The sequence below is a fragment of the Lacerta agilis genome, chromosome 4 (genome assembly GCF_009819535.1).
Source record: "Lacerta agilis isolate rLacAgi1 chromosome 4, rLacAgi1.pri, whole genome shotgun sequence".
Classification (NCBI taxonomy): Eukaryota; Metazoa; Chordata; class Lepidosauria; order Squamata; family Lacertidae; genus Lacerta; species Lacerta agilis.
In genome coordinates, this window is record NC_046315.1 from 24,418,728 (window position 1) to 24,436,716 (window position 17,989).

At 41.1% G+C, this 17,989-nt stretch overlaps 1 protein-coding gene across 2 annotated transcripts in view; it reads right to left on the bottom strand.

Annotated features, from left to right (window-relative positions):
* FLT1 (fms related receptor tyrosine kinase 1) overlaps positions 1 to 17,989 on the bottom strand; it is a 112,069-nt gene that overhangs the window by 53,037 nt on the left and 41,043 nt on the right. For both annotated transcript variants that reach the window (XR_004426422.1, XM_033146422.1), the window contains exon 11: positions 4,069 to 4,183. Coding sequence is in view for 1 of the 2 variants with exons in the window: in XM_033146422.1 (XP_033002313.1) it covers positions 4,069 to 4,183 (115 nt within the window). In the remaining variant the exon portion in view is untranslated. The remainder of the gene's footprint in view (positions 1 to 4,068; positions 4,184 to 17,989) is intronic.

The following is a 17,989-nucleotide window of genomic DNA, read 5'->3' on the forward strand; positions in this document are numbered from 1 at the left end:
GGAATTCAGCCATTCCCCTCTTGCCATCTCAGAAAATAACAGTACTTTTTGTGTAAAAAGAAACAGTTGTGGCTCTAAGCAGAAGAACAGTGGAGGGCGTACACATGGGAGAGCACAGCTCCAGGATGTTTTTTTCAGAGAGACAGCAATGAAGGCATGTCCTGGGGTGCCAAGATAATTGGAAGACACTCCATGTTTTGGCAAAATGAATGAGGTGACAATGAGGCTTTGAATGTTATTTGTTAAAGATTGGCATATAGGAAGTCAGAGAATGAGGAAAACAATTGAGTGGTGGTGCTGTGGTCTAAACCACTGAGCCTAGGGCTTGCCGATCAGAAGGTTCGAATCCCTGCGACGGGGTGAGCTCCCACTGTTCGGTCCCTGCTCCTGCCCACCTAGCAGTTCGAAAGCACATCAAAGTGCAAGTAGATAAATAGGTACTGCTCTGGTGGGAAGGTAAATGGCGTTTCCGTGCACTGCTCTGGTTCGCCAGAAGCGCCTTAGTCATGCTTAGTCTGCAGACAAACGCCGGCTCCCTCGGCCTATAGACCCCAGAGCCATCCGCGACTGTACCCAACGGTCAGGGGTACCTTTACCTTTACACTAGAAGTTCAAATGGCAACACTTATTTGCAAGATCGTTAGCATTTCTAATTGAAGCTAAATGAATAGTTTGACTACAGTTGCCATGCATTAGCAGCCTCAAGGCTGGATTACTGTAATGCTCTTTATGTGGGGCTACCCTTGAGGTTGCTACAGAGGCTGCAGCTAATGCAGAACATGGCAATAAGGATGGTTGTAAGAATAAACTATTACCAGCATGTCCGTTTACAGTAACACCTTATCTGGGGGATCTACACTGGCTGACCTGCTACTAGTCCATATAAGACTTGATGCAGCTCAGGGCCAGGTTACTTGAGAGACTGCCTTACAACTTACCAGTTGGTCACCGTGTTTGTAGGAAGTTTAGTCACCTAAGTCCCTAAAATGTCAGAACCCTGATCCACAGTAACTTGGAGAAGGGTTTCCAGTGTGGCTATACCCATTTTGTGGAACAGCATCCCTGTCAAGGCACAACAGGTTTTCACCATTCTGGAAACAATATATATTTTTGTTTCAATAGGTTTTCCAGCTGGGTGAAATGATCTATACCTTAGGTGTTTATACTGAATTGTTTTAAACCAAGTGCCTTTTTTGCACTGTTTTTAAAGCTATTTTTAGTTCTTTTCATGTATATAGTCTTGAGACTCATCTAGAAGTTGCTTCATAAATTAATAAAATAAATGAATAATAAATACATTTGAGCTGGCTGAAGAACTTCTGTTAAAGGTTACCATGTTTTTCCAATTGAACCTGCACAGTAAGAAGTAAGCACCACTGAGGACTGCAGTCATGGTGACCCTGATAAATTGAGTATTATTTCCCTAAAATGGATCAGCACAGGTGCCTATATTTTTGGATTCTCCTTTGGGCATGGCTTTGGAGACTGTCACAATGATCTCCTACATGTCAAAATTTACAATTACACCACTGGCTAATAAGCCTGATACTTCAATATATCCCATCCCAATGGGATTTCACTTCCAGCATTTAGGCTGCATACACACAACATTGAAAGCACATTATTTCCCCCAAAAGAATTCTAGAAACTATAGTTTGTTAAGGGTGCTGAGCATTATAGCTCTGTGATGGGAAATTGCAGATGCCGGGATTATCTGAGGGAAATAATGTGCTTTCAATGTATGGTGTGTACATAGCCATAAAGGAGGTGTCATGTTAATTTATAGCACAAAAAGACAAAACATACCCTGGGCATGCTGGAATCATTCTGCACTGCTGTGATATAAACAAAGAAGACTCTTGCCTACACAAGTCTCATTCCAATATGGTAAGACACATACTGAAAAGCCAAACACCTGAGCAGTCATAGACATTTAGTCAGGTTTTATTGTCACCTTCTGAGTTGTTTCTTGCATAGACTCACAGAGAAATTTGACCGGTGTTTTTACATGTTAGGATTAAATTGGATTTTGCTTAACTCCGTCTGCAACACTAAAGTCTAACAAACTTTGGTTAGAAGATGAATTTGATATCTCTTCTATCCCACATTAACAATAGTCAAACTTGACACAAATAGTCTCAAAGGAGAACCAAACTTGCCAAATCACTTCTGATCAAAGGGAAATTTCCATAGTAACACTCAGGCTGGTAAGCCACCCATCATTACCCTTGCCAAAACATTTTAAATGTCAGAGCAAGTTCAAAACTATGAAAGCTTTTTGTTTTTGTTTCAATAGAATCACTCATGTCAGAAAAAAGCAGTTAGTCACTGCCATCTTTGTATCACCCCCTCCTCCAATGTTCAGATGTGCCAGTTGAATGAATCTCTACTGCTCTACAAAAAAAGTATGTTAACTTTTGTCAAGTATTGTTTTAACAACTGATAAACAAGAAACAAAAGTAGAAAATCCCACTAGGGCTTGCAACAAATATCGTTTAGCACCCGATTTGGGGGAAGTCATTTCTGCTTAATGTACTTACAGGTAGGTAGCTGTGTTGGTCTGCCATAGTCAAAACAAAATAAAAAATAAAAAAATCCCTTCCAGTAGCACCTTAGAGACCAACTAAGTTTGTTCTTGGTATGAGCTTTTGTGTGCATGCACACTTCATGTATCTGAAGAAGTGTGCATGCACACGAAAGCTCATACCAAGAACAAACTTACGGTAGTTGGTCTCTAAGGTGCTACTGGAAGGAATTTTTTATTTTTTATTTTGTTCTGCTTAATGTAGAATTAGGTTCCCTGATATCTGTAGTTTCTTCTCAGGGGTGGATCACTTGAGAGAGGCCTTCCACCTCCCTTTTTCCTTCCGTGACTCCATCTGTTTCAGCTCCCTCTTCCACTTTCCACTTTCTACACACTCTCTTCTGCTCTAGGCTTCCCTACCAACATGGAATTAGACCACATGAAGAAAAGCAGAAGTCCACATGCTTTAGACTATTGATTTATTGTTTCACCTGATGTGTAACTATTCTCTCCCAAAACACTATCATTTGCTCAAAAAAGCACTTGATTCAGCTAAGTCAATATAAGTTTGAACATGCTTCTCCTCTTTTTAATTGTCCTCTAGACCAGTGTTTCCCAACCTTGGGCCTCCAGCTGTTTTTGGACTACAATTCCCATCATCCCTGACCACTGGTCTTGCTAGCTAGGGATCATGGGAGTTGTAGTCCAAAAACAGCTGGAGGCCCAAGGTTGGGAAACACTGCTCTAGACACATAGAACAATATAATACACTACCAGGAAGCACCAAAAGAGGAAGCACAAGCGAATACAAAATGGACCATATGCAAATCACTGCCATGGATATTTTCCTGGAGCATGTGTCGTCTGCTGTGCCTCTGTGTGAAAATACTCTAGCATTTTCCAGAATTGCCTCACCCTGGATAAAATTTCAGATTGTGTTGAAACCATCCCCAACTGTCTCTTTTGTAAAATAATCTTCTCTAACCTTCAGATATCCTCAGGACTCTTATCTGAACCCTTTCCAAATTTTTGTGACTACCAAAGTAGCACCGCAGCTATTAACAAATTAACTTCAAAGCCAGATATGTGGGAAGTGGTGCAGAATAGTGTGCCTTGGAATTCAAAGTTGTTTGGTAAGGTTTGCAGTACTGATGGGATTTGATATCATGTAATAGTTTGTTCAATTTGACACATGATGTTTCTCCTATCCAGTCCCAGACAGCATCAAAATGAGAATTTAAGCATCAAAAGAGGCTTCTGCTGCTAATTATTAACAGCCCCTTATTGAGTCACCCAAAGGCACACTACCTTATGGGACCAATCTGCTATTTGCATGGATAGCATGGCCAATATCCACAAGAACTGTGAATAGAATATGCACTTCCGTAATGTGACAACACTACAACAGAAATAAGTTGGGATTTGATTTCTGAAACCTCTTCTCAGCTGTGAAGAGGCTTCCAGCAACTAATCATCCAGCATTAACAACAGCTTATAGTAAGAATACCCAAAGTTGAAGTATTTTATCTTTCAAATTACCATACCTTATTCTTTCCCTCTATTATTGCTGTTTTCTGTGTGATGGTTTCGATTCTGTTTCCAGTAGTGCTCCCAGGTTTCAAGATGAAAGATCTCTCTGGATTGGAGCAAAATTCATACCTATGATGGGAGCAATGAGAGTGAAGCAAGAGTGAAGTAGGACATCAAACTGGTAAGTTATTACAGACAACGGGTTGCAGTTGGGGCCCACTGCACAGGCTTAATTATGAGACATCCACAGCTAAACTTCTTAAAACATTGGTTAGTTATACACTGTAGCATAGATTTAAGTTCAAGATTTGAATTTTATGGTTTATGCTATAATCTGAATTTTATCCCTCACACAAATCTGAGCATGTTTGAGGTAAAGTGTAATATGTGCATTATGTGCCTTATGTAACCTAAAGACATGTGCAGTATGCACACACAGAGAGACTACACAGTGGGCACACCACTTACACAAGGGTTCAGTTCTGGGGGGTCTGTGCACCAAGGCAAAATTATACAAAATCAGGAACACCCAGAACTGACTCTCCTTGATGTGGAGGGCTGCTTAGCAGGAGGGCCCTGTGAGCTTTGCAGGCCCCTCTTGTGACCTTCCCAGAGCTCTCACATCTCCTTCCCAAAAACTGGTAAGGAAGGCACCACCATGATTACTGGGCTTTGGAAAGGTGGCACAAGGGCTTGGGGATGCTGTCAGAGCCCTCCCACTCCTTTCCCAAAGCCCAATAAGCAAGAAAAACTCACTGGGGATGGGGGCAGGAGAAAAATGAATACCCCCCCCAACCCGCGTATAAGGTTGTGATTGTGTAAGCAAGTTGCAGACTTAATGTGTTTACCAAAGAAGGGTTTTAAAGCTCAAGTAAGAAACGTTTAAAATATGAAATCTCCGGTTTCTTTAACTGATTTAAAGTTGCAATCGAAATTATTCAACTCCCATCAGGTTTATTATCAAATTTTACAGACTTTCAGCTGTTTGCAATTGAAATAGCAACACAATGGATGCTTCAAGTGGTTCCCCCAAATTCAGCTGAAATTGCAACTTATAGTGGCTTCTCCAGTTTCACTATTTTTCAACCCCTTCATTGCGAGCATCTTTAGTACTTAGTAGAGAAGCCTTTTGCAGCTATGACCTGCTGCAAGCAAGACGCATAGCCAGACAGCAGCCTCCGGCAGCATTCCTGAGGAATCTTAGCCCATTCCTCATGAGCAACATCTCCAGTTCAATAAATATTGGGTCTGCATGCTGCAACCGCCTTCTTCAAATCCCACCAGAGATTTCCTATGGGGTTCAAGTCAGGTGACGGATGGCCACTGCAGAACCTTCCAGGACTTCTTCTGCAACCAAGCCTTGGGGGGATTTGAGGTATGCTTAGGATCATTGTCGTGTTGGAAGGTCCAATGATGCCCAAGCGTCATCTTCCTCACAGACAACATGATGTTTCCTCCTAGGATTTCCTGATACTTCAATGAATCCTTCCTGCCTTTCATACACTTCAAGTTTCCAGTGCCAGAGGACGCAAAGCAGCCCCACAGCATCACCAAGCCACCACCATGCTTCACTCTAGGCAGAGTGTTCTTTTCAGCATATGCTTCATTCTTCCTCCTCCAGATGTAACGCTGATCCATGGGGCTGAAAAGTTCCAATTTTGTTTCATCGCTCCACAAAACAGAATCCCAAAACTTCTGTGGCTTATTTATATGATTTTGAGCATACTGAAGCCAACTTTTCTTGTGCTTTTGGGCCAGTAGTGGTGTAGAGTTCTGGCATGGAAATCTGTGTTTAATATGTGCCTTAATGTGCTCACTGAAACCTCAGTGCCTGCTGCCACCAAGTCTTGCTGCAGCTTTTTTGCAGTCATTTGAGGATTTTCCCCAGCCTGCTTCTCAGAAATCTGGTTGCTGCCGCAGATAACTTCCTTTTTTTTTGCCCGGTCAAAGTAGTGTAACCAGTGTTACTTTAACTTTGAACTTGCGAACTATGCTTCCAATGGTGTCTCTAGGAACATTCAGTGCCTTCACTATCTTTTTGTATCCTGCTCCTTGTTTGTGAAGGGTGATGATATATTCTCTTACCTTTTTGAACCATTCTCTTCACTTAGCCATATTCCTAACATGCAGCCAAATTTGACCCTCAGCAAACCCAGCTCAGGTATTTCATGTGTTCCAGCTCAAGCACACCTGGTGCAACTAATGAAGCTCTTGATTAGTTGCATCAGATGTGCTTGAGACAACACCTGTTGTATTTGTGCAATTGTGAGGGGTTGAATAATTTTGATTGCAACTGTATATCCCATTCTATTGCTTAGAGTGACAAACAGCAGCTTTTCTAAATGTTAATAGTTTGTCTCCAAGGGAGCTTTCAATCTAAGGATCTATCCAAAACCTTATTTAAACTCTGTTGTGATACAGAAGGCCTGTTTGATTTCTGGTCAAGTGTGTGAGACTGGGATCCAAATTGGCAGTACTGTATTGGGACCTGGACAAACGTGTAGAGTTAACAACCAGATCTTTCTGTATAACTGTCTATGTCTCATAAAAACATCTGTTAGTATTAAGACAGATTCTCCCTTCCAATGCAGACTCTTTTCTTACCATGAAAAACTTGCTTACATTACTCTTTCTTTTGTTCCATGGTTTCAAAAACTAATTAGCAACTTTAGAATAGCCCTGTTCAGGCATTCATAATAGTCAGTTTTAAAGGTAAAGTGTAAAAGGATCCCTGACCATTAGGTCCAGTCGCACACGACTCTGGGGTTGTGGCGCTCATCTCACTTTACTGGCCGAGGGAGCCGGCATACAGCTTCCGGGTCATGTGGCCAGGCCAGCATGACTATGCCGCTTCTGGTGAACCAGAGCAGTGCACAGAAACATTGTTTACCTTCCTGCCGGTATCCCTATTTATCTACTTGCACTTTGTGCTTTTGAACTGCTAGGTTAGCAGGAGCTGGGACCGAGCAACGGGAGCTCACCCCGTCACAGTGATTCGAACCACCAACCTTCCGATTGGCAAGCCCTAGGCTCTGTGGTTTAACCCACAGCGCCATCCACATCAGTTTTAAGTAAAGGTAAAAAAAACGGTAAGGGACCCCTGGACGGTTAAGTCCAGTCAAAGGCTGTGCTCATCTCGCTTTCAGGCCAAGGGAGACAGCATTTGTCCACAGACAGCTTTCTGGGTCATGTAGCCAGCATGACTAAACCACTTCCGGCGCAATGGAACACCATGACAAAAACCAGAGCTCATGGAAACACCATTTACCTTCCCTCCACAGTGGTACCTATTTATCTACTCACACTAGCATGCTTTCAAATTGCTAGGTTGGCAGAAGCTGGGATAATGCAACGGGAGATCATCCCATCGAGTGGATTTGAGCTGCCAACCTTATGATCGGCAAGCCCAAGAGGCTCAGTGGTTTAGATCACAGCACCACCCGCATCCCCAGTCTTAAGTAAACATATGAGGGGGGCTGTGGGAATAAGCACATAAGCTATGCCTGTCATCATTCTTGTCTTCTTAACACTGGATGCGAGCATCTGAAGATGGCTAATGTCTTCTATTTTATATATATATACTAAATTTGGAATAAAGCCCCACAAATTGTGAAAATATGGAAATTTATGTCAAAACATTTTAAATGTCTTCAATCTTGTAGAGGGGAAGGAGAATGCCACAAAGTATTGTTGATTAAGAAATTTCAAGAGTGGGTGGGAATGCTGGTTGTGTTACATAATATCCTGGCTCTTAATCTGCCTTGAACTAATTTATTGTCTTAAACCTAATTTGATGCATATGGTAATAAGTCTATTGGAATGATTGTTACATTGTGTTCATCTCTTTACATTCTTTTGGAGAGGGATTCTTGTTTTGTTTAAAGCTAGGTGTCCACAGTTCCGCTTTGAATGGTACTGCTTTGACTTTGGATCAATGTTTTACTTCTCAAGACCTGGGTGCAAGCTTCTTCAAAACAAATGAATCAAATTCCCGCACCAGTAAGTTACTTTCATATGTAAATCATTGCCTTCAGAAAAGTAGGATTTAAAACCACGAGTTTGTGATCGAATAGCTGGCACTGATCAAAGAAGTACCAATCCTTTCCTAAGGCATTAATTTCCTCAGTCCTTTATGTCACTGAATGAAAACAGCACCTGATCGTTTCATGTAACATGTATCATAATCATTATATGCAGCATCCATTTGGATAGCAGGGAACTCGACATAGAACCCAGCAAAACAAGTGAACAAGGTTACTACAGTAGCACTACTTGACTGAATGTGCTCTTGAACTGCTGAACTCTTAGCAAAACCTCCCAAATAGCTTTTGAAAATTACATTCTACCTTTCCCCCCTCAAGTAATTTGTTTAATTATTTTAAAACACTAATTCTTCAACTGCCCCATATTTAATAAGGGTTTAAACCCCCTATTAAACATCTGGTTGGGGGGTCGGGTAAAGGGGGGGGAGGCCTTCTGCTTCTCTCTCCTCACTGCCAGACCATCCAATTTTGGCAGCCCAGATAGCTCCAGGTGGACTTGATCTGACCCAGGGTGAACTGAGGCTGCTTCAACTCAGTTCAAATCCCAAGTCAACCCAAATAGGCCTGATTTGGTTCAGGATCTGGAATTTGGCCAGATCCAGTGCACAGCCCTAATTTCAGTTACTACTACCGTAATATATAAAATAGTCATTTTGACTCAGAATGTTATTTTAATGCTGTTTTAGTTCACTGTATATTAGTGTTTCATGCTTTTATTTTGTAAATCATCTTGAGAAGGTTGTTACTTCTAAAGGGAATATAAAAGTATAGGCAATCCTTGTTTTGCACAGGGGTTACATTCCATATCCCCGTGCATGTTGGCGTGGCCCACATAAAGTATTCCGCCTTGCCCCCACCCCCATTTTGCCTGCCCCCATTCCATCCTGATGCTTTAGTGATGTTTTCGGGTCACTTCTGGGTTTGGCGCTGTGCACACATGCATGATCGCACATCAGTTGGGTGCAAGTAAATCAATCGTTGCCTTTTTTAATGGGATTTCTTTTGCCAGTTCTCCAAGATTCTATGAAAATGGTACGATTTCCCTTATTTATTTATTTCAATGTTTTCCACTAAAACAAAGATGAGGAACTTGTGGCTCTCCAGATGTTGCTAACCAACAACTTCCATGATTCCTGACATCTTGACTGGAACTAATGAGTTCAACAACAGTTGGGGGGCCACAGATTCCCCATCACTGCACTGAAACTACCGAAAGCATGAGCAGTTTGAAATAATGTCCACCCGCATCTGGTAACTATCTCATTATTACAGTCATTCATTGCATTTATTAGCCACAAGATAATCTACAGATTTCCCTGTGTTAGACTGATCCAGGGTCAGTTTGGGATACATAAAAGAACACAATTTTAAATAAAAGCTTGTTTCACAAAGAATTACATCAGTTCAGTTACTGAAAACTGTTGCTTGAACTAATTCATTCACAATGATCACTAAACAGAGGAAGAGCACACACTTTGCAAACATTAGGTCTCCATGTGAATTGCAGTAATTATCTATCTGTGGAAAGCATACCCAGGAGACTGTACTAACCTAAATGGACCAAAGGTCTGACTCTTATATAAGACAGCTTCATATGTTCAAATTAGCTAAAATGCCTCAAAGAACATCTTTAATGCATTAGAAGATTCAGAGTATGTTGCTATCAAATAAGAGGTGCTGATGTAATTGGGGAAAGCTCCCAGAACAGTTGCGCATGAATGCATGTACTTTCTGAATAGTATCCACTCAATGCAGAACTTCACCATTGATTACAATACACTTCTGATAAAAACACATCCAATCAATTAAAATCAAATAGTGAAAAGCTTAAGTGCAATGGTTTGAACCAAGCAGAAGGCAAACAGATAATGTAGGACCAAAATTAAGCTGCTTTAAGCTCCTTTAATTTCATCAGGAGAGAGTTGAGCACGTTACTATCGCTGTACAAATCTATAATAATTCTACACACTGAGTGCATAGTTTACAAATTATGTTTTTTTTTAAAAAATTGCCCGTTTGTTCCTTATCCACAAGAAATCCCATAAAATCCCATAAAATAATCATCTATATCAAAATACAAAATACTAGTTAAAAATACTAAAAATAGAAGCTGGATCCAAACAGCTACTTTCAGTTACCCAGAGGGTTTGATCTGCCCCTTTTAAAATTCTGGTTGTGGGGGGTAGAACTGGATAACATACAATGAAGGGTAACAAAAATAGGTGACAACGACAACAAGGAGGCTGCATAAGATGACAATGAAATCTCAATAATATTAATATACCTTATACTTAAGAACAAAATTAAGATTTGACATAATAGGGAATTTTTTAAATCCTTTTTTTTGTTTTGGCAAGGGGGGCAGTTTTCCTTTCCCATCACATTGCTAGGTTCAAAAAAGGTCAAGACAGAACTACCAAAGGATATTATTTTGCCTTAAAATATGTAACATGCTTTAATGACAATCTGTGGTCTTTGACATATTAGAAATGGAACTGAAAGCTGATGGAAGCTGGGATTAACCAGGAGAGAATAGCCAAGTTGGAGAGCATGGAAGGGACAGAAACACCTCCTCTTCTTCAAGGGAGCTCAAATGTGTAGGAGATGTGATCTAGGGTGGCCGTTTATAAATTACAAAGAATGTGGAAATGCATCACGCCCAAAATGGTCAAAAGAGGACACCAATTTGCATACAAGGTTATATGAACGGTTGCAATCACAAAAGTAATTATTCTAATTTAAATAAAAATGCAATCCATCTCACCATAGTGAGGAAAACTGTGCCTAGGTAATCTGTGTATCTGTTCAGTCTGCTGTCCAGGTAAAAGGTAAAGGAACCCCTGACCGTTAGGTTCAGTCGCGGATGACTCTGGGGTTGTGGCGCTCATCTTGCTTTATTGGCCGAGGCTCCCTTGGCCAATAAAGCGAGATGAGCGCCACAACCCATGACTAAGTCATGTGGCCAGCATGACTAAGCCACTTCTGGTGAACCAGAGCAGCGCATGGAAACGCTGTTTACCTTCCCGCTGGAGTGGTACCTATTTATCTACTTGCACTTTGATGTGCTTTCGAACTGCTAGGTTGGCAGGAGCAGGGACCGAAGAATGGGAGCTCACCCCGTTGCGGGGATTCAAACCGCCGACCTTCTGATCAGCAAGCCCTAGGCTTCAAGGCCCCTGCTCTCCCTTCTTATAGTTCTTTACCTTTAAAACAGTAAGATATATGATGACAGTGTGGACGGAGAACATGGATCTTATAGGTCTACAGTCAGTTATTCATAAACTAGCCAGGCTCTGTCCAAGTAAGATCCGCCCCAGAACGTTCTGCTGGCACACAGAAAGAGATGGGGTCAGAAAAGAACACTGGGAGCTTCCTCACATCCCAGTCCTCTCACAACTGAGAGCCAAGCTAAAGTTGTCACATCATAAGGCAAACAAGGTCTGCACTCCTGGCAAATCATTGCAAAAAGGGTGTGTATGTGAATTCTCTAAATCTACTTATGGAGATGATAGCCAGGACCGAACCAAGACATTTTGACACTTCAGGCAAACCACAAAATGGTGCCACCACCTGACCATGGAAAAAGGGGAGAATGATGATCTGCATCAGGAACAAAGGGGAGAATAAAAATCTACATCGGAGACAAATGGGTGAGTGAAGCTCTAACCTGGGAATGAGTGGGGGTGGGGGATCAAATCAACCACACCCAGGGATGAAACAAGGCTTTATTTCCTCTGGGTCAAAGACCCAGTTTGGCAACCCTCCACACACATTTGCGTACACACACGCATAGGCTGGGACCTTAATGGCACCCCTCTAGAGGCTTCACTCAGGGCAAAAAAATGTGGCAAGCCCCACACCATAGTTGCAGCACAGTTGAAGTGGGAATCAAAGGATATGCTTTTGCTCTGAATCACACCTGGCAAGTGCAGACCCTAGGAGACCCCAGATGGCAGCCCCTACCATTTCCTCCCTAGGGGTGGGAGGAAGCAAACAAACAGCGCTTCCTATTTGCCAAGAGGCCGTTCTCGAGGTGGCATTGGCAGGGTGGCTAAAGCCAAGGAGGCGGCAGATCTAGCCTCCAAGGAGTATGCAGCAGTGGTGGCATAAGCGGGTGAGGCTTTCCTTGGAGGACGGATCTGCTGCCCCAGTGGATCCTGCTACACGAGGCAGTCACCTCACCTTGCCTCATGGGTGAGCCGGCTCCGATTACAGCTAAGGCAATATTTGAACCAATGTCTTTCTTGTTCATAGCTCAGTAGCCTTGCCACTGCACCAGCTTTCATATTCACGTCTTCAAATTTTAATATTGTTATTTCCAATTCAGTCTTCTGAGGTTGTTGTTCTGACCTTGCAGAACTGGTTGGAGGTGCAAAGTCCCTTGATTTTTATTATGTGGTGCTTTGTGGCAAGTATTTGTGTCAAGTGCAGTTATGTGGGAGATGATAGATTTCTGTGAATGTGTAAAATCCACCATGACTTATTCCAGTTTCACTATGAGTCACCTAGAAATATTGCAAAAATGCATTCATTGTGATACTTAACATTGTCAATCATGGCAATTAATTATCCATGTATTATAAATGGGTCATCCTGTTTGCTAATCAGAAGCACGTATTAGCTCACAGGGATGACTTGTAGCTGGAAAGTATCCAAGAAAAAAAGAGCCGTGCAACAAATGGTGAATATTCAAAAACATTTGAGGATTGTTTAAAAATCCATATCAACAGCAATCATTGATTATATTATTACCCTGCACAACATGGAAATTGTGTACTGTAGACACAGTGGACACAACATATGCATATTAGTTCACAGAGTTTAGTTAGAAATGTGAATCACAAATCTCGCTCTTACTTTGCTGCGCACGCAAACTTGCATGTGTGCATGCTTAGGGATCTGATGGCCAAAATTAGAGAAGCAAGCTATCACTTGGGAAACCAGAAGTCATTAATCCCAATTTAGATTTCCACAGATATTTCAAGAAAGGGGAAGGAACGGTCAGAGCTGTTAATCTGACACTCCGGTCCCCGTCCCCCCCCCCCCGCAGGCACTTGCTGTGTAGTAGTTTTGGACATTTCCAAAGAAGGATCCAATACATTTACTGTGTGTTGGTGTTATAAATCTGTGTATGTATTCCGTATGTCACTGAACCTTAAAAGTGCTTAGGACATAGATGAGCTATTGAGAAGAACTAGAGGACAGAGGGAGGGTGGGGGAAGAAAGACGGTAAGACTCTAAAGGATACATCATACACTTAAGGAAGTAGATTGTGCCATGTTTGAAGATGCAAAGATAATCACTGTGCTGGGAACCGTCTTATATACAGGAGGAAGCCAAACAACAAGAGGAAAGCAGTGTATGCTCCTAATTTCGCACAGGAAGCTCCCAGCACCTCCTGCTTAAGTTAGATAAGAAAACTCCCATGGCCTATTCTGGACAAGGCCACTGTTATCACCCTTAGCTTCACACTGTCCTGTCCCTACTCCACAATTTGCTCCCTTAATGAGATCTTACCTCCATTTGCTTGCAGCTTGCCAAGCACAATAGCATGATATATTTATAACTATGGAGAGGGAAGTTTTCCAAGCTAAGAGTTTACTACATGTCACCTTGTCAATTCAAAATAAAAAATAGCTTCTTGATTGAAATGAGTAGCTTTATTACCACTAAGTCATAGATTCAAATTACTGAATGGGTTTGGATCACAGGGAAATGTATAACTGCTTGCCTCCAATCTAGTCTCATTATATACCTCTTACTTTATCAGAACAAAATTTCAAAAAAAAGAAACAGTCCTGGTCTATACAATGCTATGGGGGGTAATTCCTTCTTGGGTAATCTCTGGCTGCATTGGCACACAATGCTAAGCCAAGGTATGTACTTTGTAGAAACTATACATCAAGGACCACCTCTTCCACCTGGACCCTGAGATCATCCTCTGAGGCCCTTCTTTGTGCACCTCCTCCATGAGAGGTCTGCAGGGTGGCAACACAAGAATGGACCTTTCCTGCAGTGGCTCCCCATTTGTGGAGCTGGGCCTTCATTATACACCTTTAGGCACCAGGCAAAAATGTCTCTCTTCTCCCAGGCCCTAAGCTAACTGAAATCCAATGCCTTTTAATACATTTTTGTTCTTATTTTCATTATGTATTTTGTGGTTTTTATATTGTGATTTTATGTTGTGAACTGCCCTAAGATATACGGGTATAGGACGATATACAGATTTAATTAATTACCTTAATAATATCAGACTGTGGGAGGTTAGACAACCTAAAATATGAAAATAAATATAAGATGTTCCCCACAATGAAGGGCACTTGATAAGTTTAGAAGAAAGCACAGCTATATATCAAGCATGGAAAGAAAGCTAGAAGAGCTCCTTTCCACAGTATTTTAGTCTGCCCCACTTGCAGACCTATTGCTTTAATTTTTTCATAACTTTTAATTTCAATTCAATTTGAATCATTCTACAAAAATTACAAGGACATAGTTGGCACTCCTGCCAGTGAGTGACCTTGGAATGGCCCAAGTTGTCAGTTCACATGTGCCATGCCAGGGGACCTATTTTGCCAGAACTCTACAGTGAGTATTTCTGAGAGCAGACTGCTTTGGAAAACCACTTTTCACCAAAGCATCAGTGCAATTTTTCAGAGTACTCCCTCTGAAATTACACCGTTTATGTGAGCAGAACTGCATATAGTAGCCACCTGCACCAGCCTCAATACATTGCAGCACTGGCAGTCAAACCAAGTCACCTTGGCAGTGTTCCAGTAAAGGTCTGCTCTTTCTTTAACCCTACGCAAGACACTAAACCTCTCAGGGCTCACTGTAGCTGTTATGCTCCTTTGCTTCCTGAATCAATGAGCTAATGTTTCTAAATGCAATGAGATGACATGTCCTACTGATTACAGTACTCAGCACCCTGATGTCTGGTGCTTCAGTGGACTCCACCATGCAGCTAAATACAGTCTCCTGCAGTTTCCCAGAAACTGCTATGTCGTTTATACTCTTTTGTGCATGGATGATCATTATATACAACCAGCTAAATGCTAAAGTTTAATTGATGGGAGTAGGAATGAAGAATTCTAGTCCTTTCTTCAATCACACTCACCTATGATTGCATTTTATTGCACCCTTTTGCAAATGAGCTCACAATGGCTTACATGGTTCCCCATCCCTCTTTTTACGTCCCCCTTTTTATGCTCACAACAACCCTGTGTGGTAGTTTAGGCTGGAAGATGCTCGCAGGCCCAAAGACATTCAGTGGCTGAGTGGGGATTTGAGCATGAGTCTTCCTAGTCCTATGCCCTCTGACACTCTAACCAAACTCTGATGCACTTCAATATATATATATCAAAAATGTGTATAAAAATGTGTATTTTATGATAAAATGCATACAAAAATGTGCATTTGTTTTTTAAAAAGTTTAAAATAATGTGCATTTTCATGCGGCTAAAAAAAAACACTAAACCATAGAAGTTACAGAAATTGTATGCAATACATATGAATGAACGCAGACAAAACTGATATGAACCAGAAATAGACTGATCTATTCACCCCTAAGTCAAACACATCAGAACATATATCAAAAGGAGAGAAGTTGAAAGGGGGGAGATTCTGGCAGTGATCCCAGAAGCAAACTGCCTGCTGTCACATGACGAGGAACAGCCCACACCATTGGCCCTGGCATCCCATGAAGTACCGTAAATAATGTAATGTGTGTGCAAATGGTGGTCACCCTTTTTATGTAGTATTGGGTTACTTTAGCTGCCAAAATTTAACCAGTATTTGTACGCAGTACAGACCCTCAGTCTACTCTCTCCACAGCGAACAACACTCTTTATATGAAATGCTTACTATACAAAAATGGGTTTGATGCTGAGCTTCCCCATGCAAATCCATAAGGATGGACTCATTGGGTAAGACCTGCTTTGAAAGAGTTCTGTCCCCCTGTTGCTTTGTCTCTAGTCTTGTAGTTAAGATATGTATTCATTCTGAATACAAGTTACATTAACTATAGTGGTTGTTATGAACTAGGTTTTTTTTTATTACCCATGGAACTAAGCCACTTAAGATAACAGCCATATGAATAATAGCATCTTATGGCAATGAATCCCATACACTAATTCCCATACACTAAATGTGCACTACATGACTATCTCTTTTGTGTGTTTTCAACCTACTACCAATCAATTTCATTGAACAATTCCACTATCTTGTATTCTAAGAGGACAGTGGCTCTATTTCCTCTTACTGCATGATCCGTAAATCATTTTTCTGATGCCCAACCTTCTTAACAGTTTCTTTAACATGTAAGAAACTAGGAAGTTGAAATACAAACACAAAAAAAGAATGATATTGAAACATAAAATTGAAAACAAGAGGTTAAAAAAAAGCAAGCAAACATTTTACAGTTGAAGTGCTAGTTTTCCTTATCAGGTGAAAAGCTGCATCCCTTGAAAAAATGTATAAGTGCTATTCAATTATGTGCTAGGAAAGGCTAGTATCTTCTCCATTCATAGGGTTCAGCCAAAATAACAGCCAAAACAACTCACTTAGAACCCAAGGCAAATGGCATCCGTGACATTTCCATGTTTTTTTAATTTTTGAAAAGCCCAAAGAAGGGAGAAATTACTCTGCCTTGAAACTGCTTTAAATATGTGTCCCATTCCAGGAAAAACGAAGAGTGAATATTGTTTTTAATATTAAGCACACAAATAATTTCAAGGTCCAGGGAGGGGAACTGATTTCCCACCACAATTAACACATCTGCTGTGAAAACACCAGTGACCATTTGATGCTGCCCCAAGTTCTGCTTTTCTACAGAAAGCTCCCATATTCTTCAGAGAGATTTTTCCAAAAATAATAATAATGAAAGTTTGGGTCCTAATCAAGCTGCAAAACTGCTTACAATGTGATTTGTGGGCTCCCTCTGACACTGTTTCCAGTTTTAAAAGGTAATTTGAGCCACCCAGAGAACCATCTATTGCACAGAATTCCTGGAGCTATGGAGATAACGAAGTATTTTAATGTACAATCTCCCAGAGAGTGGCAGCATGACATCGGGTCCTATCCATGTCATGGAGAATTACAACATTTACATTGTGCATGGCAGCAGAACAGGACCCCGCACACTAATCCACTCCTTTAGGTCATAGGAATTACCCTTTAAAAACTGAAAAAAGACTCAGAAGAAGGACTGCAGATTTCAAAGCGGACACTGGATCTGATCTGGTCATTGCTCTAAGTGGTGCAGATCAGAACCAGAGTTCACTGGATTCCATTTCCATTTCCATTTCCATCCCTATCCCTAACCCTAACCTGTGCTTTGTGCAGAGAATCTAAGCAGACCATTAAAACAATTTCTCCACAGCATTTAGCTATCTTTGCTACATTTTCCCCATCCAAATTAAATCAACCCATCAGTGACTCTAGGAAAAAGACAGCAACAAAATTTATCCTTCTACGCCTTTATGTTTTTATGCTTCATCATCATTTATTAGACTTGGGAAATGATGATGATTTAAAGCACATAGTGATAGAACTTGGTTAATAAAGACCTTGGTTCAATGGAGACACATAAAGAAGCCTTTGACAAAAGTTTCAAGCATATTAGTTGGAAATAATTGGCTGCTGTATTAACTGTGACAAGAACAAGCAATGCAAATTATCATCACTATGTACAGAGAGGTCAATGCTAGTTCCAGTTCTCCAGGGTTATTATTAACAAGAGGCAAATTGCCACAGTCTCCTTGCTTCCTGTTTCATAGAATGAAAGTTGCTGTTCATTAGAAGCTACCAAAATCTGATTCATAATAAAAGGCCAGGGCATATAATTACTTGCTTTATCTTACCATATGTTTAGTCTGAATAAATGCAAATAATTTAT